This window comes from Anomaloglossus baeobatrachus, chromosome 1, assembly GCF_048569485.1.
Source record: "Anomaloglossus baeobatrachus isolate aAnoBae1 chromosome 1, aAnoBae1.hap1, whole genome shotgun sequence".
Lineage (NCBI taxonomy): Eukaryota > Metazoa > Chordata > Amphibia > Anura > Aromobatidae > Anomaloglossus > Anomaloglossus baeobatrachus.
Window position 1 is genome coordinate 304,077,079 of NC_134353.1, and position 24,151 is coordinate 304,101,229.

General features: G+C 39.3%; 1 protein-coding gene across 2 annotated transcripts in view; it reads right to left on the reverse strand.

Annotated features, from left to right (window-relative positions):
• The window catches only part of GRID2 (glutamate ionotropic receptor delta type subunit 2), a 1,893,008-nt gene that overhangs the window by 1,132,850 nt on the left and 736,007 nt on the right, over positions 1 to 24,151 (reverse strand). For both annotated transcript variants that reach the window (XR_012754338.1, XM_075351083.1), the window contains exon 4: positions 11,088 to 11,293. Coding sequence is in view for 1 of the 2 variants with exons in the window: in XM_075351083.1 (XP_075207198.1) it covers positions 11,088 to 11,293 (206 nt within the window). In the remaining variant the exon portion in view is untranslated. The remainder of the gene's footprint in view (positions 1 to 11,087; positions 11,294 to 24,151) is intronic.

A 24,151-nucleotide genomic window follows, 5' to 3' on the forward strand; every position in this document is an offset into this window, starting at 1 on the left:
ATGGCTTAGTTATGAGTTGGAGTGTGCAGAGGACAAGAGGGTACAGTGGCAGGATTGTGGTGCTCTGGGTAGAGGAATGGAAGCCTGCCTTTCTATTCCCTCCTAATGGTGAAATGCAGGGAGGAAATCCCTGACCTTGGCTGCACAGACGCTGGCGCTGTTTTCAGGACCTGTCACCTTAACTCTGACCCTGCCGGTTTGAGCCCTTAAAAGGACTGCTATAAAGTGCTCTCCCTATGCTGTCTAACGCTGTGTATGCAGCGCATACAGCTGTATCAGCGATAGGACTCAAGACGGAGCTGCGACAGTGATGTCTGACACCAAAGACGCAGAAGGCAGATAATGGCGTCCGTGAAGAAAATGTCCGGTTTTATAATGCAGGGACATGTGACATGCAGATCCTATCACACATGCCGTTGCTTCTCTGGCTCAAAGTCCACTTAGCTGTGTGTGTGTCTGTGATTGGCTGACATGCTGGCCCGCCCCACAAGACGCGCGCGCTTAGGGAAGGAAGACAAGAAAAAAAAATAAAAAAATGGCGATCGCCATTATAGAAACAGCAGTGATCTGAAGGCACTGTTCACGCACACTATACACTGAAATGTGATAATAGTTTGATTCACAGAGTGACTTACACTATTACAGCAAAAACCAAGCTATGATTTAGCTGTTTTTTGGCTGCTAGAACCGTTCTCGAACGTTTCTAGAACTATCGAGCTTTTGCAAAAAGCTCGAGTTCTAGTTCGATCTAGAACATGCCCCAAAATCACTCGAGCCTAGAACTGGAGAACCACGAACCACGAACCGCGCTCAACTCTACACATTACCAAAAAATAAAGTTGATATGAGTTGTAATTTTTCAATTTGAATCTCAATTGTCTATTTAATTAAAACAAATAACTTTGCAATAACATTGCTATATCATTGTAAGTATAAAAATAAAAAATTATGCTTGCAAAATTATCATTTATGTAAGGCTGATGGTTTAGAAGGCAGGTCTAGTGAAAAAAAAAGTACAGATAGGGTTTAGGAAGAAATAAGAGGCCACTATTGAAAAAAAAAGAGGGAAATTATTATTATTATTATTATTATTATTATTATTATTATTATTATTTATTTATAGAGCACCATTGATTTCATGGTGCTGTACATGAGAAATAATATGGTAATGTTCTAACTCCGATGCAGGTAGCCATGCTTGATAAAGAAGCTAAATATTATAGCTTTCTTTATAGAGAAAAAGAGGTAAAAACAGGGATGTTAAATTTCAACTGCAGAAAAAGACCACATGTACCACTGTTCTGCCTCCAAATTATATTTTTGCATTATTTTTATTTATCTTAGATAGATATTTGTTTCCTGGATATGGTTAAATTCACTTACTCTTTGTTTTTAAACCACACTACTGAAAGTTTGTTTCAAATATCTACAAGATTACTTCTGATTTTTGACCTACCAATTTTCAAATTCTTTACCTTGTTCATGTGTTTAATTTTTTATTTAAATAATTCCCTCCTTAATTTTTTTCTCACAGTTTTGACAAATTTAAAAGGTAAAAATTAGATTATGAATCCCCCATTTAATTTTTTCCTCTGGGAAAAAAAGATATATCAATTCATTCTACACTGACGAGCAAAAGGGTAACAATGTTTTGAACTTTTGATTTTCAGGCTCCATGTCTCATCGTCCCCTACAGCTTCGAACGTGAGAATACCTTTATTTCATCTTGGCTATTTCATATACAAATTTAACTTGCAACTATGTAGAATATGATTAGTCATGCAGATTTTTGTCATGCCACTACATTATTACCTTTTTGATCCAAAAATTATTATTTTTTTATTATTTGATAGTCTTTTGTAAATCCACTTTTAACTGTCAACACTGCCTGTATCCTTCTGATCTTGATCTCGATCAGATTCAAACATGTCTAACAAAATCTGATTACAGATCTCTTCTACACGTTCCCAGTATTGGTGCATACTCGTCGACTAACTTGGATATGTAAAGAGCTTTTTCGTTAACTGTACCCCCAAGCTTTTATTTTCTTTGAGGTCTGAAGTCCAGTACCTCTACTTCATTGTCATTGAATAATTTCTTCACCAATTTCAAAATAAGCTTCGGGTCGCTGTCCTGCTGGAACACTTTTTTCCTTATCAAACCAATATTACTCTTGTGTATGAAGTAACTTGTCTTGTAGGATACTCATATATAGCTCAGCATTGAGACCACTATGCTTTCTTATCAAGTATCAATTCCTTTGGCTGTAAAATAACCACATTTCATTAGGTTCTCTCCACTGAACTTGACAGTTGCTTCAATTTCTCGATCCATTAGCCTCTTTTTCTCTTGCTTCTTCAAGAACCACTGCCATCAATCAGAGCCTAGATTATTCATTTTCGTATCTTTATTGAAATAATTTGCATCCAATTTTCTACTGTCAACTTTTTGTACATTTTGAAGCTCTAGCTGATGCTTCTTATGATGATATCAAATTCAAAGCTTCTTCATCTTAATGCGGGCCAGCATTCTGACTTGTGTAACTTGCATCACGCAATGCCTGCATAGCCATCTGTGATCTCACTATTATGAAGCATACTAGCCACCTCCAGTGCCATGTATGTTGTGCAAGGACTGATAGACCTTGAGATAAGCCTACTTGTTGATTCCAATATTTTGCCTGGACATCCACATCTTGGCTTTTGAATGGATTGATGGACTTACCTTCATATTTTTCCAACTTTCATGGCACTCACATGATACATTTTGGCAATTTTCTTTGTGAGAGCTTGATGATTTTGTTTCTCTTTTCTTGGAAAATCTAATTTATGGCTGAGACCTAATTCGAACCAGTGACTTTTTGCTTGTGAATTAACTTAGTAATACATTAAGTTATTAGGGAATGTGAGAACAAGTTGTAATTTGTTGTATGCAGGAAGAAAAATATTTTTCCACCACCAAGAGCAACACAGTACCAATTCAATGACATGACAAGAAACTGCATAATAAGGCAAATCAAATGCTAAATAGTTGCAAGTCAAATTTATGTATGAGATTGCAATGATGATTGACTATAAAATGAAGGTAGTCTCACTTTTGAAGCTGTAGTGGATGGTGAGATATGGCGCCTGAAAGACAAAAGTTCAAAATATTGTTACCCTTTTGCTTGTCAGTGTATTTGGCATTGTGTAGAAGAAATGTGCTAATAGTAGAGATGTGGTCAAAGAAAAAGACCTTATGTGGATAAGTTCATAATATGTATTGTCATAGCTGAATGGATACTGTCTCTCTAGTTTATTAAATAAACTAATTGCTATAAACAATTGAGGTCTTTAAGATAGTTTTAAGTCATAGACAGTAAAAAAAAAACTGTTTTGCAGATAATGGAAAACATAACGAATGCTCTAATTGAACCTCATGTTACAAATGTAGAATTTGGTCCAAAACTCTGGCTAAAGCCTGATTAGTCTTACAGTTCTCCCGTTAAAGGATATTGATGATATGTCCTCAGGACATATAATCAATATGGGATCAGTGAGGGTTCAACTCCTGTTACCCCCACTAGTTAGCTGTTAGTTCTCCTGATATGTACTGCAAACCTGTTAATTCTCTTGAAATGTAAAGCAGCTCTGTTCATTGTTTTCTTCTGGATGATAATGGTGCAAATAACAGAAATTGTGGGGATGTTAGGTGTCAGACCACATAAGTTTGATATTAATGATTTATTCTAAGAAGAGGTCATCAGTGTTATTGGAAGACCCCTTTAAATTTAAATGCAGTCACCAGCAAAAAGTAGAATTTTTTGGATACAGAACTATCTATGTGACTAATTTAGGAGCTAGCAAGAAATTTGTATTAAGGTTCGGTAAATAGTTAAAAATATGGTAAGAAATAAAAGCAGTTACAAGGATATATCTTATCTCTTAGTGTGTTGTATTTATTGGTAGCAACACAATACAGTATGGTACCATTGTTGGGAAAAGGCAAATAAATAGCGCTGCAGTAATCAAGTAAATGCTGCATGATGTCCCATTTAGGCAGCCGCAAGTCATTTTGTCTTAGTAGAATCTGTATGCTGAAAACACTTACCATAAAATACTCTAATGATCTATAAGCACCCTGTCCAACAAATGCAAAAATGTATAGCAGAGAGCATAATGGGGGCTGTAGTGAGCAGATAACATATAATACAGTGCATTGCTCTTGGGCAACATTGTACAAAAAAATAAGGCGTTAGATAAACTTGGCAGCTCTGCCAACATTTCTCAGAATGGATGATATTTAGCTACAACAGCTGTTCATCTGTAACCTACATAGCATGATCCTATACAACTGATAATCAGATATTCCCTTTGCTTAACATTTGTAGGTTTATATGTTACATTATATTCATTACATTTTCATCAGTATATTTTAAAAAAGTCTCAAAAAATCAATCATCAGTCACATTAAGTGATCATGCCGAGGGCACATAAACAGAGGGTGTTGAAGAGACTTCTTTAAGGAATTTTATGGTGATATTTACATTGTGCAACTGCATGAATTTATATCTAATATATAAAGCTGAGTGTATGTATGTACAGTATATATGTATGTATGTATGTATGTGTGTATGTGTGTATCTCCGCTAAAGGAATTCGCACCATCGCATGGACAATCAAAACATTTTGCACAGCCACCTTATTTGATTCAGGGAACATCATAGACTATGTTTTGAGGGGAAAATTTAACCCCTGCTTACCTTAAAGTCAATGGAGCTGGCAGCTACAGGTCATTAATAGGAGCTCTGATTGGTTGCTATAGACAACGAAGGACATTCTTAGTATAAGAAGCTTATGTGTCAGTTAATATGGTTTTGGTGGGGAGACAGATAGAGATAGACAGAGAGAGAGACAGACAGAGAGACAGACAGAAAAAGAGACAGGCAGGGAGAGAGACAGACAGAGAGCGAGAGACAGAGTCAGAGATAGACAGAGACAGACAGAGAGACACAGAAAGAGAGACAACAGAGAGTGACTGACAGAGAGACACAGATAGAGAGAGAGTGAGTCAGACATACAGAGAGCGAGACAGACAGAGAAGGAGACAGAAACAAAAGGGAGACAGACAGAGTGAGAGAGAGGGAGAGTGGGAGAGAGACAGAGAGACACTTAGTTACTATCTCAGGCAACAAAGGGTACTACAGCTAGTAGGATAATATAAGTAAGTTTAATATTTAGAAATTTACACATCATCTAATAGAAATAATAACCTAATAGCCACATTAAAATATAAATGATTATTGCATGGAAATTGCACTTGTCAAGGGACAGCAAATACTAGGTAGCAGTTAAACAGTTCAGGAAGTTGACTTGTTGGAAACTGAAGAAATGGATATAGTGTAAAGATATGAGCGACTCAGATAGGGGTGCAGTTGTACTATGTGGACTATTAGATCAATAGAGGTTATCTGAAGACTTATAAAAGAAAACACTGACAGAAAGTTGTACTCCCAATACTCACTGATGAGCATGGGGTATAAAGACTAGAGTATCTGATCCCTCAGAAGGACTAATGTAGCCTAAATTAGTGAATAAGTTAAAGGGGTTGTCTCAAACAAAGTTAATTTTAATGATTAGATTGTGGAATAATAATACTTTCCACAATTGGGTGTTTGAAAACATGTTCCTGAGCTGAGATCTTCTAAATGTGCCCCTGCTTTGTGCTATGTAATGAATATGTCCGACTGTACAGGATCATGATCTGATCATACCACATCTCCTGGGCAGGAGAGGATGCAAAGAGTATACAGACATTACAGCACAGGATCAGAAATAATTATTTCTTTGAGGTAAAACATTTTTTTTGAAAGCAGACAGATGTTTTACCTCACATAAAGACTCAGCTGTGAACCTATGCTGTGAAAACTATATACTTTTTTCGCATCCTTCTCTGCCCAGGACACATCAATTACACAGTACACAGCAGGGACATACTTAAAAAATTATCTTGGCATAGCAACATTTTTTCAAACACATCAAATTGTGAAAAATTGTTAATATTCCAAGATCTGCTGATTAAATTCAAATTTAAAACGAACTTTGTGCATGAAAAAAAACTCTTTAAGGATGATTATTATTATTATTAGGGATGATCAAATACCTCAAATATTTGGCTTCGCGAATATTTTCCGAATAGGTCGCCGCTATTCGATTATTCGTGAATATTCGATGCGCAATATAAGTCTATGAGAAACCCGAATAACAACTATTCAGAACTATTCGACTTCCCATAGACTTACATTGCGCATCGAATATTCGCATAGCGGTGACCTATTCGGAAAACATTTGCAAAGCCGAATATTTGAGGTATTCGATCATCCCTAATTATTATAACTAAAAAAGAAAAAAGTCCAGCGCAGTCTTCAGAGTAGAAATTTTAAAATAGTCACATTTATTGGGTAAATCCATAAAAATGAGTGATATACAAAGCGGTCAGCTGGGAAAATATAAAGGACAAGCTAGAGCTCACAGAACTACGTGTTTCGACACGTAGTCTTAATCATGGAGAACATGATTAAGACTATGTGTCGAAACGTGTAGTTCTGTGGGCTCTGGCTTGTCCTTTATATTTTCCCAGCTGACCGCTTTGTATATCACTCATTTTTATGGATTTACCCAATAAATGTGACTATTTTTACATTTCTATTCTGAGGACTGCGCTGGACTTTTTTCCTTTTTGATTGTGGAACTGGCAGCATAACCTTCCGTGCGCGGGTCCAGACAGACAGAGGATCACAGCAACTCGGTGAGCTGAATTTTCATTAATTAATTATTATGTGAGAACACGCAGTGCATGTTACCTTGCTAAACATAGGGTTGCATCAATGCAGACTGATCAATGTGGTAAAAGTGCCTACAATAATCAAAAGAACTTTACCATCAAGCAATACAAGAAAATGTACAAACCCAGAAAGACTGAGCTCCACACCTAGGATAATTTTAAATGTTTAAATATATTATAAATAGCTGAGTATTTGTGTGATTTTCTGATTATATAATAACATAAGGAAAAATATATTTCCAATATTGCATTCTAAGAATAAAGTGCATATCGAAGAAATACAATTAGCTAAATCATTGTCCAATAATAAAACAAAGGTACAAATGTATATAAATATTCATATTCTTACAATGTCAAAAAATTACTGCTTTTGACCATGTTAATGTTGCAAATAAAATGTAAAGTATAGCAATAATATTTTGTTGAGTCTACTGATTGTGTAGCCAAAAGGAGTGGAACTTTATTAATTGGAGAAAAACTCATTATAGAGCAAATAATATCCAGTTATTAGATGTAAAACTCATTGATCATTTAATGAGCAGGACATAATTATTCAGAATGATTCTCCTGTTTTTGGTATGCATGGATATGAAAAGTAACTACCTCATATTGTCCCAATTAATGTCCAACATATAGTTATCAAACCTCTCATATTATAAGGGAAGGATATCTTTACGCAGCGTTTTCAAGCATTCATAGAAACTCAAACATTAGCAACTGATAGGCAGCAAGTAAATCCATGTGAAGATGTTCAATAAATGCTAGTGATCAAATCATGGTCATATAATGCAATCAATAAGATTGGACTGGATTTTTGCAAATTACTCACAAATTATGACTTTTTTTCCTAAAATTGGTGAATAATTAGGCTAATGTTCTTTCTTCTAGAGGTACTTTATTCCTAAAATCATAGTTGATAATTATTTTATATAAAAATATTTTATGTAAAAATAATATGTTGATATACAACTAAACCGTCCACATTTATTGGTGTGCTCATTATTTCAGAAAAAAATCTTTTTCTTTTTTCTTCAAATCAAAGAAGTTGGTGAGTTTTGATGAAACACAATTATTTTACATTATGTGGGTGACAGTGTGGGTGTGCGCTTGTTTCCTCAGAAAGACATCACAACAGTATTCAATATGGGAAAATGAGAATGGTTATACTGAGAAACCATAGATCTCAATACTCATGGTGATGTTTCCTTGACTCATACTATCTACCTAAACATTCCTGCAGAGTAAATACACTCATAGTGGTAGTTACTGCTTTCAGGCTAATTTGCCCTTCCACATTGCAAAAATCTTTCAGAAATAATTTGACCAACATGATAAAGAGTTGAAAGTTTTAGTTTTGCTTCAAATTTTTCTAGACCTCAATCTGTATGCTAGAAAACAGTTCTGACCTGACAACTAACAATGTCTATAAGATCTCTTGCTAATGTCTTGGTACCATAGAACACATCGAAAGGATTCATGGAGTGACTGTCTTGAAGGTTCAAAGCCAATTTGGTGGAACAAGGGTTTAACACAATATTAAAGAGGACATTTCATGTTATAGTTAATTGGAGTATCTTTTAATGCATGTTAGTTCACCATTAGAGGAGAGCTAACCTGAATTTTTAAGTTTAGTTTTCATATAGAACACAGACTGTACATATTAAATCAGTTTTCAAGTTTCTAATTTCAGGTGCTTTATGTATGCAAACCACTTGAGCGATCAGCTCTATACTCAGGTACGCTTAGTGCATGGCCCAGTGAGAGCCGCATGCAATGTTTGAATTTCTTGCACTGGGGATAAGATCAGCATTAGCGGATGTAATGTGCACAAACAACAAAAAATGGAAAAATCTGGCCCACCCTCGGAAGCGTTCTGTTTATAGTGGCCTGTATATTGGGGAAGAGCTGAACTGCCTACCAGTGAACCTCAATGAAGTTCCGGTCAATGCTGAGTCCAAAACTGAACTTTAAATAAAGTCTGGCTGAATCTGCAGAGCTCGATCTGCCATGAGGCTACTCATCTCTATTCACCATACATTAAATATAGTTAAATATAGCTTAAGAAGAGCCAGCAAGTCAAAACATCGCCGTTGAATGTGTTTGCACACCAAATATATATATATATATATACACACCGAAGATAGATGATGCTGCAGGCTGTTCACAGTAGGACAAGCAGCCTGGTGTTATGTTCAAAAATGGCTGCATGGACACTTTGGAGAAATGGTCATACTAGTCATTTCACAATTAATCCATTCTGTACTGCAAGTGAAATTTGAAGTTACATTCGAAGCCGAGGATATCAGTCACTGTCTATGCAAGCCATCAGAATGAATTTACATGACATTGCTATGCAAGCCTGATGTCCAGCTTTAGGTGTTCCATTGACCTCATGACATCACTTTCAAACACTGTCAGGGCGCAGTGCAAGATGGCATTGGAAGCTGCAATAGAACTTGGATGTCTATTCTCTTCAGGAATGTATCCACCTTTTGTCTTATATGCAATGATATCCAGAAATTGGTCTAGGACAATGCTATTAAAAGGTTTTCATGAGGGAACTAAACACTAGTTCTATTCACCAATGATTACAAAGTGGAGTGGCGTAAGGTAGAGAAACTAGTCTAGTTTGATTTTTTTAGGTGCATTAACAGTTCAATGCTTCAGTGTAAAGCCCGCTTTACACGCTGCAATGTATCTTACGATGTGTTGGCGGGATCACATCGTAAGTGACGCACATCCGGCATCGTAAGTTACATTGCAGTGTGTGACAGGTGCGTGCGATTGCGATTGAACGTTAAAACGTTCATCACATACACATCGTACCTTTCTCTAGAATTGCACGTCAGATTGTTCATTGTACCGGGGTACCACACATTGCAGTGTGTGACACCCCGGGAACGATGAACAGATCTTACCCTCCCAGCCCACAGTGCGGAAGGAAGAAGGTGGGCGGGATGTTTATGTCCCGCTCAGCTCCGCCCCTCCACTTCTATTGGCCGGCTGCCGCGTGACGTCGATGTGATGCCGAACGTCCCTCCCACTCCAGGAAGTGGACGTTTGACGCCCACATCGAGGTCGTATGGAAGGTAAGTACGTGTGACGGGGGTTAATTGTTTGTGCAGCACGTTCAACAAATTGAACGTGCTGCACATACGATGGGGGCGTTGCAGATTGCATACGATATTGTATGCGAAATTGCAACGTGTAAAGTGTAACGCGTAAATTGCAACATGTAACGTTTATACTTTCTTGATTTTGTTGTGGAAATAGTGGTATGACCATTCTCCAAAGTGTCCCAGTAACCAACTCCATCACAACAATCTCAGATTGTATGTTGCTCATGGTATTGCCTGCATTTCCCAAACATGCTACCATAGACTGCAGAATTTTTGGACTTGCTTCCCATTAAGCACATCTGGGAAGTTATTTGTTAGCATTTGTAAATGGAGCTGCCAGTTGCTGATCTTGATGATGTGTTCACAAGTGCTTGACTTTGTGCATAATATTCTTCAGACACTAATTATCCTATTGATAACATGCCAAGGCATGTAAGTGCACATGCCTCTGTGTAAATTGAGATCTTTTTATAAAATTACTTTCCATTTTCAGTTTTTGCATACCTTTAACATGTAATTTTCCTACTTCCACGACTTTTCCGTCTTGGTGTTGCAATATCAGTGTTGAGAAGTATATATATATATATATATATATATATATATTTATATTTAAAAGAGAAAATCTATTTACATCATTGAGCCATCCTCAATGTCCTTGAATTTAGACTCTAGATGAGTCTATTGTAATCATTCTTATTAATGACTTAAAATACAAAATCCATCACCGATTTGTTTCTTCTTAAGAATGCAGAAATGAAATCATCTGCTTTAGAAAATCTAATTTCAAAGTGCTTTAATCCCTCTTATTTTCTGCAAATTGCCTAATGTAAATTACATCATCTATAGTCTCCATTGCTTGGGATGTCTATTTGAAAGATGGCGCAATGAATACACAACATGTTTATCATTAGTGGAAGTCAACACATTATCATAAATGTATGTCTTTTTCAGAACCTCACATTGTATGTGTATATATCTTTGTCATAAAGCATCTTCTGGTTAGACTAAGTGCACAATTAGAAGCATGTTTCTTTCTGTATACACATTTGTTCGTAACTGCCTTGTTAGTTGCAGCGCTTAAAGTGCAAATTGAAACACCAAGGAAAGTTACAAGCCACTATAAAACAGGATAGGGTTATGTCTTACCTCAGTAATGAAGGATTTGGCAGTTGTTGGACTCATCACAAGAATGGCTCTTCTCAGTGTGTCCCTGTAGCGATTTAGCTCTTCAATGCGCATAGTAGCAAAGAGTCCCGTGATCATTTTATTAATGTTGTTTTCCACCTTCTGCAAAGCTACATCCATTCCCTGCTGAGATACTCTATCCAAAAACTCTTGTATTCCACGGATATCTAGGAACATCAAAAGTCCATCAAAATGCTAATCAGTTAACAGAAACACATCCATTAAATGCCTAGCCTGGTTTAGAAGTCGTTTGCTCAATATCATGAAATGGAAGGTTAAGCTTCACATATGTTAAACTGTTTTACACCGCTGTTTCAAAGTGGACACAGATTGCATTTGTTATAAATTTCGACATTTGCCATCACTTGGTGGCAATAACATGAATTAAAATAGAAAAGTCACAAATGAAAAAATAAATTTACAGAATCTATGTATGTAATTCATCAATTTTTTTGCATGAATTTGTCTATGTAGTAATTGCCTTTTTATTCATAAACATCCAGTTACTATTTTTATGTAGTTTTCATATAACTTGCTTGTATCCTGGTACGAAAGGCTTTGTTGCTACTTTCAAGAGATATTGGAATAAATTAAGTGTCTATGTAGTCTTCTAGGTATGCAGTCCAGGTAATGATTCAAACATTACCTAAATTAAAAGGACTTGATTTTTTATTAATCATAAGAGAAATGTGGCCATGACTGTCTAGAAATATTATATATGGGTTGGATGAACTCTCTTTTGACTAACTACTATCACGCACCCAAAAATGCATATTCATATTCCACTCGGCAATAATTCTGTACAGGGAGAGTAAAAAAAGTTTGTCTTATGTCTCTAACAGAAGTTTTATTTACTCTAAATACAAAAGGATCAGCCATTTTGAAATATAATGGCATTCTACCTCTTGACATTAGCACCAAAGCAGAGTCCAAAGACTGACATAGATGTTTGCTGTTTAACCAGTCCTACCAGAATTAGAAGGTTCAAACAAAATTAATGTAGTGTCTATGAGCAGCTTATGGGTGATATTTGACAGTCAATGCTAAATTATATAGCTTCATACAATGACAGAATAATAGTACTAAAATCTAAGTTTATGTATATTCTAAAAATTTTTTTTAGCATGCAAGCATATTCAAATGAATTTTAAAACAGTCAAACCCTCTTTAAATCAAACTATAGAATATTGACTAAAGGCCCCGTCACACGCGACGATATATCGTGCAATCGCGTGAGCGATCGCACCCGCCCCCGTCGTTTGTGTGTCACGGGCAATTCGTTGCCCGTGGCACTCAATGTCGTTAACCCCCATCACACGTACTTACCTCCCTTACGATGTCGCTGTGGGCAGCGAACATCCTCTTCCTGAAGGGGGTGGGACATTCGGCGTCACAACGACGTCACACAGTGGCCGCCCAATAGAAGCGGAGAAGCGGAGATGAGCGGGACGTAACATCCCACCCACCTCTTTCCTTCCGTATTGCCGGCGGGATGTAGGTAAGCTGGGTTCGTCGTTCCCGGGGTTTCACACATAGCGATGTGTGCTGCCGCCGGAACGACGTACAACCGGCACGCAGAAGGAGGAACTACATTATGAAAATGAACACCGTGTCAACAAGACAAGCAAAGATAAGGTGAGTATTTTTGCTTGTTAACAGTCGTTAACATCTCTAACGATTCCGGATGTGTGTCACAAATACCGTGACCCCGACGACATATCGTTAGATATATATTGCAGCGTGTGACGGGGCCTTAAGTCTTTTTTCTCTACTCTTGACCAAATCTAGGTCTATTGTAAGATCAATTTCAGTGCAAATAAGTTATTTCAATTTAAATGAGTCTGTAACCATGTTTTTCTACCTAATTCAGAGACCTTGATTCCAACTATGTGTCGCTTACTAAGCTGCTTGCTGTAGTTTTGCTAAAATCATTGTTTGATCAGCAGTAGAGAAGTGCAGATCGATTGAGTTTGAACTGAATTTCCTAATATTTTGGGTTTCACATGAATTTAAACACTTTGAGATTCAATTTGTGGTTTGCAAAAAAACTTGTCAAGCACTATTTCCCACACTGAGGGCTAATGTCTTTTTCCATAATGCCATTCAGCTACAACATCTGGCAGATTTTCATACCTTGCATAAAGCTGGCCAGTATCTGGGCCATTTCCAGATTAGCAGTTCACAGTAGAGTAGTCATTTTTCAGTTCCAGTCACTGAGTAAGTTTCTCTCTCTGGCAGAGTGTAAACTGTTATGGTCAGCAGTGCCTTTTCTCTCTCTTTCTCTTTCTCATGTAGTGTGTAAGCTCTTCTGCTCTCTCTTTATTTCTTTCTTCTGTATTTTGCGAGCTTTTTAGTATTCACATTTGCCGAAATTTATTTACCGTGAATTGCATCTTTTGGGAAAATTTGGTGAAAAGATCTTACTGCTAATGTTAACAGGAGATAGATTATTACTAGAGAACTAGTAAACCTTTTGCTACATAGTCCTGTATATTTATAAGCTCTGCATTACCTTGCCTTCATGACTGATTTGCAGCTTTCTTCCTATGCATAGTATATACAGAACGTTTTTCGTTAGTGGTGCGGGTGGTGGTTATACAGAGCTCAGCATTTAGAGAAGTGGTAAATTTATGGCACGTAAAACAATGATTTTATCATAACTGCAGCAAGCAGCCAAGTAAGTTATATCCAATGAAGCTGAGGTGAAACGTACGTCGAGGTACAGGGCAGTGTGGTCAGTATGGCCTCCAGTGCTGGATTTGCTATGTAGCCATATCCTTCGTCTTTCTACCCGGTGGTCCCAAAATTTTAATGCTGCTATGTCCTAGGTCCTGTGGTTATAATCCCTGCCCACATACTTATGAATTTTTATTTAGTTGCACATGCCCCTTATTATTGTCTATGGTTGTATGGGTCTCTAGATTTAGCTTGTGAGAGTACCAGGTTATGTATTTGATATGCATGTATTATGTCCCTATTCATTATTATTAATTCCTTACTATTATTGTTGTGGGGGCATTTTCTAGGATATATGATTGTGTATTTTTTATAACAACTTTATATACTCTTTCAGTCTTTGGAATTTTATGTAATCATTGTATCTGACTACACTGCTCTGCTTTTTTAGTGTTTTTTGAACTTTTGAATCTTTTGTATCAATTAAATGGCATTTGAAAAATTTCTTTCCCACTGGGGTATATAATTAGAGTATATTTTTGAGTACTGTGGGGTATGTTTAGGTTTTTTCAGTAAGTTGTACATCTCTGGAATAAAAGTCTTAGGGGCACTTTGCACACTATGACATTGCAAGCTGATGCTTGCGATGCCGAGCGCGATAGTCCCCGCCCCCGTCGCAGCTGCGATATCTAGTGATAGCTGCCATAGCGAACATTATCGCTACGGCAGCTTCACATGCACTCACCTGCCCTGCGACGTCGCTCTGGCCAGCGACCCACCTCCTTATTAAGGAGGCGGGTTGTGCGGCATCATAGCGATGTCACACAGCAGGTGGCCAATAGAAGCGGAGGGGCGGAGATGAGCGGGATGTAAACATCCCGCCCACCTCCTTCCTTCCGCATAGCTGGTGTGAGCCGCAGGACGCAGGTAGGAGATGTTCCTTGCTCCTGCGGCTTCACACACAGCGATGTGTGATGCCGCTGGAACGAGGAACAACATCGTAACATCGGTCATTTTCAAATTATGGAAATGAGAGACGCTACACCGATGATAGGATTACGACGATTTTGCACTCGTTAATCGTATCAAAAAGGCTTTACATACTACGATATCGCCTGCGATGAAGGATGTGCATCACTTTCAATTTGACCCCACCGACATCGCACCTGCGATGTCGTAGTGTGCAAAGTGCCCCTTAGTCCCTACATAATGAAGTTCTCACTTTTAGTAGCAAAAATATAGTAACTAATTCCCTTTAACGCACCAATAAGAGAATTATACTGCCATTAAATACTGAATTATGCTATCTGATAAAAGGATATAATTTAATGCACCACTCTTGCTGTTTTTTTTTTTTACCACTTGAGTGGTGCTTTAAAATCTAACTCCCCTCTCCCCCCCCAGGTTTTATTCTCAACCTCCAGCGTCTTCACCTTTTCTGCATTGCTTCAGTTCATGATTCAATCTGTGATTATAACTTCTGACTGGCAGTTGCATCACAAGCTTTCCATACAAGTCTATGACAGCCAGAACAAGGCACTCAAAGACTTGCATTGAAGAGTGAACTCTATTTTGTATTATGAAACACTTGAGCAGCTTGCAGGTCACAAACTGCTTGAGACTGAAGGGAGCAGCACCAAGAAAAGGGGAAAATTCCAGAAGTTGAGCATAAGACCGGGGCAGGAACCTTAGATTAAAAGCTGCCATGCAGCACTGAAAAAAAGAACCAAAAATTATGGAGCGGTGCATTATATAAGTACCTTTTTTGCTTTTACATAAGGTTTTACAAAGGTACAAAAAGTACATGTTGCTTTTACAAAGGTACAAAAGTACCTTTTTTGCTTTTAGGAAGGTACCATGAGGCCAACAAGGTTATTAACAATTTTAGGACTGTTTTAAGACAATTTATAATAAATTTGATATTCTGAAAACTACATATATGGTTCGGTATAACAATAAACCCTTGTAATTGAGTGTTTTTCGAATTAAATTGTAAAATAGAGTTCCAGAGAGAAAATGGTGCACCAAGCGCAATGTGTCAAAATACAAAGAGTCTGCCTAGTGTTCTTTCTCTTGTAGTACTGACACCAGTCATGCCCGCAGTGTCAGCTAATTAAATTATATAAATGCCAGGTTGGCGCTATAATTGGGAATGACATTTGTTAGAACAGGTTAGAAAATCCTGCATACTGACATTAACTTTTGCTAGCAAGAATAGAAACATAAATGTTAGACAGCTATTGAGTTTATCTGCACGAGTTGAACTTGCATGCAGGTTTATCACAAAAGATGATATGATGATAATGAGTGCAGAATGGATTGCAGAAAATCTAAAGCACCTATATTTAAGACAGCAGTCAAGGAAAATTTAAGGCCTCTACATATAAGTCAGCAGTCATAGATGGAGGAAAAGCTCACTAGAAATCTTCTAGGTCAAAAGGCACCATAAATTTTAAAGATCAATGCCAGTCAAAATTGATAACTTAATCTGTCCAGCAAAAATAAAACAATTAATATCTGCTGAATAGGTATTCCAGAAATACACTTTTCAGTACAAAGAGACCTTAATTAAAAATAATCTACACTATACTTTTTTGTACATGATGCATTTTTCAATTAATTGTTTTTGAGTTTGGTATAGAGACGCCCAAGACAATGAGGTCCCTTGGTGAAAGTTGTAAGCTTGTGTATTCCTTTAAAATATTATTTCCACAAGTATTTTTTTTATATCCTATGAGAATGCAGCCAGGCCATGAAATGTTGGTGGATAAAATTGTTGTGTCTGTCCTTATAGGCTGTGCAACTTGCCTGATCCAATAGTATGACCATCAATAATAGTCTGTAAGTTGACATGAGCACGACACAAATCTGTGTGACTGGCACTTTATATGAGCCTTATTTGAATTCAGTTATAATTAGTGATGGGCAGACCCAAAGATACCTTGGATCAGCGAATCCAAACGGCTTTAAAAAAAAAAATGGTTCCGGCCCAGAATTGGTCCCGGATATCTGCCCAGATGCTGGTTCCCATATTAGTTTAAGGGGACAAGAATCTGGCGCTTTAAAATGGTGCAATATTATATAAAGATTTTTTAATCCATTAATTACATAAATATCACGGAGCTTATCTACATGCCTGTAGTGGTCAGCTCAGATGTAAAGGTTTTGAAATCCAAGAAAGTGAAGTTTGTATTGCACTGGAGAAGATAATATATTCATACTTATCCTGTCTCTCTGTTAGAATTAGCATAAGTATTATACAAATGACTCACTTTGTCTAGCAGGACCTGTGGTGAGGTCATACCTGTGATGCCCTGGCCTTTCAGGTCGTCACAAGAGTGCTATGCAATCTGCCCTTCTGCATGGTACCTGCTCCTCCTTGGTTACGGGTCCTGTCCCTTTGGTGTTGCTAAGAACAGGTATACACAAATCCTGAGGAACACACTGCACCACACCCACCAAACACCCATTGGGTGGCCTGAGGGGAATAGGACCACCCAGATGGGGGGATGGTAGATGGAGGGCCAGAAGTGTCAGAGTAGTCAGAGAGTGTCAGTGAGCCATGACAGGACAAGTTCACGCTGCATAGCTGGGCTCCTGTACCCGTCCCAGGTGCCAGACGTTGGCCTGGCCTGGAAGGAGCTGGAACCCTGGTTGCAGGGGGTAGTGACAGGGTGCACGGTACTGTCACGGAGGGCAGACTGGCGGCCTTGTGCTACAACCGGGCAGGGGCCAGGGCACAGCGGGGTACGTGGACCCTAGGCTGGGAAGGCGCTTTATGCAGCCCAGTAATTCACCTGACGAGGACGGAATCTTCATGAACCGTTCTCCACCCGCTCCAAAATCGGGGTTCTACCGCAACGAGGGGTATAGGACTTCCCAAATCCGGCCAGAAAATCCCAAGCGTGAACCCTGAGAGCAAGCTCACTTTGCTAACCACACAGATGAGCAGGACCCAAGTAGTTTCAAGCGAAAGGGATCCACACAGAGGAAAACACAAAGCCAAGGGACAAGGCTTCAGACCAACCAGCAACACCAAAAGGGCACCGACCCAACGTGCTCACCCAAAGGTTGCAAGGCATTCAGGACTTTGGTTTACCCGGTGTCAGTGTCAGCATCTCTGGACTGTGTGAGTACATTGTGCCGCACTACTCCTGATGGGTCCCCAGCCAACCATCACCGCAGGACACCATACCCCTGCCCACGGAGGGCTTAACATCACAAGCTGCCATCCCATTGCTCCCGGACGCTCTTTCCCAAACGCAGCAGTGGTGGTATCCCGCCTTACCACGACTCATGGGTGACGTCACAAACACTATCCAATCCTTTCACCCCTTTTGTAAATATCTTTACCCCTTTTTTCTTTTCGAGCAGCCGCACAATCTCGCCTTGGGTCCGGAGACTAGAGTTGAGCGCGGTTCGTGGTTCGTGGTTCTCCAGTTCTAGGCTCGAGTGATTTTGGGGCATGTTCTAGATCGAACTAGAACTCGAGCTTTTTGCAAAAGCTCGATAGTTCTAGAAACGTTCGAGAACGGTTCTAGCAGCAAAAAACAAGCTAAATCATAGCTTGGTTTCTGCTGTAATAGTGTAAGTCACTCTGTGAATCACACTATTATCACATTTCAGTGTATAATGTGCGTGAACAGCGCCTTCAGATGACTGCTGTTTGTATAATGGCGATCGCCATTTTTTTTTTTTTTTTTTTCTTGTCTTCCTTCCCTAAGCGCGCGCGTCTTGTGGGGCGGGCCAGCATGTCAGCCAATCCCAGACACACACACAGCTAAGTGGACTTTGAGCCACAGAAGCAACGGCATGTGTGATAGGATGTCCATGTCACATGTCCCTGCATTATAAAACCGGACATTTTCTTCCAGGACGTCATTATCTGCCTTCTGCGTCTTTGGTGTCAGACATCACTGTCACAGCTCCGTCCTCCTGAGTCCTATAGCCGATACAGCTGTATGCGCTGCATACACAGCGTTAGACAGCTTAGGGAGAGCACTTTATAGCAGTCCTTTTAAGGGCTCAAACCGGCAGGGTCAGAGAGCCATAGGTGACAGGTCCTGCAAACAGCAACAGCGTCTGTGTAGCCAAGGTCAGGGATTTCCTCCCTGCATTTCACCATTAGGAGGGAATAGAAAGGCAGGCTTCCATTCCTCTACCCAGAGCACCACAATCCTGCCACTGTACCCTCTTGTCCTCTGCACACTCCAACTCATTATAACTAAGCCATTATACTAGCAAACACTCAGTGTACCTAGTGGCATCCTATCTGTGGCTATTGGACTTTGCTATAGTCCCACTAGTGCAAAGACATTTGCAGAGCACGTCTGCCTGCATTGCACACTCCAACTTTTTTAAACTAAGCCATTTTACTAGCAAACACTCAGTGTACCTAGTGGCATCCTAAACGTGGCTATTGGACTTTGCTATAGTCCCACTAGTGCAAAGACATTTGCAGAGCACGTCTGCCTGCATTGCACACTCCAACTTTTTTAAACTAAGCCATTTTACTAGCAAACACTCAGTGTACCTAGTGGCATCCTAAACGTGGCTATTGGACTTTGCTATAGTCCCACTAGTGCAAAGACATTTGCAGAGCACGTCTGCCTGCATTGCACACTCCAACTTTTTTAAACTAAGCCATTTTACTAGCAAACACTCAGTGTACCTAGTGGCATCCTAAACGTGGCTATTGGACTTTGCTATAGTCCCACTAGTGCAAAGACATTTGCAGAGCACGTCTGCCTGCATTGCACACTCCAACTTTTTTAAACTAAGCCATTTTACTAGCAAACACTCAGTGTACCTAGTGGCATCCTAAACGTGGCTATTGTACTTTTGTCTATTCACACTATTGTAAACATATTTGCAGCATGTCTGCCTGCATTGCACACTCAAACTTTTTTAAACTCAGCCATTATACTAGCAAACACTCAGTGTACCTAGTTGTATCCTAAACGTGGCTATTGTACTTTTGTCTATTCACAGTATTGGAACGTTATTTGCAGCACGTCTGCCTGCATTGCACACTCAAACTTTTTTAAACTCAGCCATTATACTAGCAAGCACTCAGTGTACCTAGTGGCATCCTAAACGTGGCTATTGTACTTTTGTCTATTCACACTATTGTAAACATATTTGCAGCATGTCTGCCTGCATTGCACACTCTAACTTTTTTAAACTCAGCCATTATACTAGCAAACACTCACTGTACCTAGTTGTATCCTAAACGTGGCTATTGTACTTTTGTCAATTCACAGTATTGGAACATTATTTGCAGCATGTCTGCCTGCATTGCACACTCAAACTTTTTTAAACTCAGCCATTATACTAGCAAACACTCAGTGTACCTAGTGGCATCCTAAACGTGGCTATTGTACTTTTGTCTATTCACACTATTGTAAACATATTTGCAGCACGTCTGCCTGCATTGCACACTCTAACTTTTTTAAATTCAGCCATTATACTAGCAAACACTCACTGTACCTAGTTGTATCCTAAACGTGGCTATTGTACTTTTGTTTATTCACAGTATTGGAACGTTATTTGCAGCACGTCTGCCTGCATTGCACACTCAAACTTTTTTAAACTCAGCCATTATACTAGCAAACAGTCAGTGTACCTAGTGGCATCCTAAACGTGGCTATTGTATTTTTGTCTATTCACACTATTGTAAACATATTTGCAGCATGTCTGCCTGCATTGCACACTCAAACTTTTTTAAACTCAGCCATTATACTAGCAAACACTCAGTGTACCTAGTGGCATCCTAAACGTGGCTATTGTACTTTAGTCTATTCACACTATTGTAAACATATTTGCAGCATGTCTGCCTGCATTGCACACTCAAACTTTTTTAAACTCAGCCATTATACTAGCAAACACTCACTGTACCTAGTTGTATCCTAAACATGGCTATTGTACTTTTGTCTATTCACAGTATTGGAACGTTATTTGCAGCACGTCTGCCTGCATTGCACACTCTAACTTTTTTAAACTCAGCCATTATATTAGCAAACACTCACTGTACCTAGTTGTATCCTAAACGTGGCTATTGTACTTTTGTCAATTCACAGTATTGGAACGATATTTGCAGCACGTCTGCCTGCATTGCACACTCTAACTTTTTTAAACTCAGCCATTATACTAGCAAACACTCACTGTACCTAGTTGTATCCTAAACGTGGCTATTGTACTTTTGTCAATTCACAGTATTGGAACGTTATTTGCAGCACGTCTGCCTGCATTGCACACTCAAACTTTTTTAAACTCAGCCATTATACTAGCAAACACTCACTGTACCTAGTTGTATCCTAAACGTGGCTATTGTACTTTTGTCTATTCACACTATTGTAAACATATTTGCAGCATGTCTGCCTGCATTGCACACTCAAACTTTTTTAAACTCAGCCATTATACTAGCAAACACTCAGTGTACCTAGTTGTATCCTAAACGTGGCTATTGTACTTTTGTCTATTCACAGTATTGGAACGTTATTTGCAGCACGTCTGCCTGCATTGCACACTCAAACTTTTTTAAACTCAGCCATTATACTAGCAAACACTCAGTGTACCTAGTGGCATCCTAAACGTGGCTATTGTACTTTTGTCTATTCACACTATTGTAAACATATTTGCAGCATGTCTGCCTGCATTGCACACTCTAACTTTTTTAAACTCAGCCATTATACTAGCAAACACTCACTGTACCTAGTTGTATCCTAAACGTGGCTATTGTACTTTTGTCAATTCACAGTATTGGAACATTATTTGCAGCATGTCTGCCTGCATTGCACACTCAAACTTTTTTAAACTCAGCCATTATACTAGCAAACACTCAGTGTACCTAGTGGCATCCTAAACGTGGCTATTGTACTTTTGTCTATTCACACTATTGTAAACATATTTGCAGCACGTCTGCCTGCATTGCACACTCTAACTTTTTTAAATTCAGCCATTATACTAGCAAACACTCACTGTACCTAGTTGTATCCTAAACGTGGCTATTGTACTTTTGTCTATTCACAGTATTGGAACGTTATTTGCAGCACGTCTGCCTGCATTGCACACTCAAACTTTTTTAAACTCAGCCATTATACTAGCAAACAGTCAGTGTACCTAGTGGCATCCTAAACGTGGCTATTGTATTTTTGTCTATTCACACTATTGTAAACATATTTGCAGCATGTCTGCCTGCATTGCACACTCAAACTTTTTTAAACTCAGCCATTATACTAGCAAACACTCAGTGTACCTAGTTGTATCCTAAACGTGGCTATTGTACTTTTGTCTATTCACAGTATTGGAACGTTATTTGCAGCACGTCTGCCTGCATTGCACACTCAAACTTTTTTAAACTCAGCCATTATACTAGCAAACACTCACTGTACCTAGTTGTATCCTAAACGTGGCTATTGTACTTTTGTCTATTCACAGTATTGGAACGTTATTTGCAGCACGTCTGCCTGCATTGCACACTCAAACTTTTTTAAACTCAGCCATTATACTAGCAAACACTCAGTGTACCTAGTGGCATCCTAAACGTGGCTATTGTACTTTAGTCTATTCACACTATTGTAAACATATTTGCAGCATGTCTGCCTGCATTGCACACTCAAACTTTTTTAAACTCAGCCATTATACTAGCAAACACTCACTGTACCTAGTTGTATCCTAAACATGGCTATTGTACTTTTGTCTATTCACAGTATTGGAACGTTATTTGCAGCACGTCTGCCTGCATTGCACACTCAAACTTTTTTAAACTCAGCCATTATACTAGCAAACACTCACTGTACCTAGTTGTATCCTAAACATGGCTATTGTACTTTTGTCTATTCACAGTATTGGAACGATATTTGCAGCACGTCTGCCTGCATTGCACACTCAAACTTTTTTAAACTCAGCCATTATACTAGCAAACACTCACTGTACCTAGTTGTATCCTAAACGTGGCTATTGTACTTTTGTCAATTCACAGTATTGGAACGATATTTGCAGCACGTCTGCCTGCATTGCACACTCTAACTTTTTTAAACTCAGCCATTATACTAGCAAACACTCACTGTACCTAGTTGTATCCTAAACGTGGCTATTGTACTTTTGTCTATTCACACTACTGCAAATCTATGTGCAGCACCTCTGCATGACAACCTCCTGCTCTGTTTTTAATAAGCTATAATGATAGCACAAAATACTGCCATTTAGTGGCATCATAGAACTGGCTGTTGTATTCCATTAGTGCCCCACTGGTGACAAGCTATTTCTAGCACCTCTACATCACACCCTCATGCACATTTTGATACGCTAATGTTATAGCAAACTCATGGAATTCATTGCTGCATTTCATAATTCGGAGGGATAGAAAGTCAGGCTTCCTTTAGCTTTTCCTTCTGTTCATAGACAGCATCTCCAAGACAAATTTCCCCTCCACGTCTAAGTGTGGAGAGTCAGCTAGTGCGCATGCGTGTGCCGATGTACCCCAGCTGCAGCATAATTACAGTGTTTCGCGTAGTGAGTATGCTCAGCCTGACTGTGTTATTCCTGACGCTAAGTCTTCTTTTCGGGATACAGCGCATGCTCCCACACTAAGTGTGAAAAGCCTCTTTGCACAGGTGCTTGCATTCCGTGCCGGGTCTAAGTCCTGTTTTGTGCCTAGACACCATGCTAAAGCTGATAGTCTTTTTTCAGAGACTGTATTTCATGCTACTGAGCATGCTCAGGCACTTCCTGCATCAGAGACTAGGTCCGGTAATGAACTCTTTGGCCCTGGCCCTGATGTGGGGGTCCCATATAGACCACAGGGCATCAGGTGTCCTCCCAAATGGCTTGCAGAGGCCCACACCTATGACTTGTCACCGCATTATTGATGGTCAGACGATGACTGGTGAGGTGTTTGGGTCATGGCAGCCATGAGGTCATAATTGAAGTTGCGTTTCCAAATAGGACGCTAGTTATGCCACTGATGACGTGTCACTCTACTTTTGTCTCCAGGAGGTGCATTGTGGTTCACCCTGGTTTGGGGCGGACCCAGGTTATAAAAGGGGCTGGAGCCAACAAGGAGGTGCGCAGTCTTCTATTATGCTCCGAAAGAGCACACCTCCATGTGTTGAACCCATTGCGGCTTTAGGCCAGAGGTAGGCAGGGATAGGGTGGTGGATGCAGGCCACCACCACAGTTGGTAACGCAGAACGGTTAAGACCAGCTCCTGTCCTAACAGTCCTGCTTGTGCAGCCCAGTGGCATTAACAGGCCTGCTGCTGCTGATGCGCCTGCTGTCCACAGGTGTGGCCCCTACGCACACGGTCAGCGTACTCAATGGCCCCTGTGTTGTTAACAGGGAGTTCC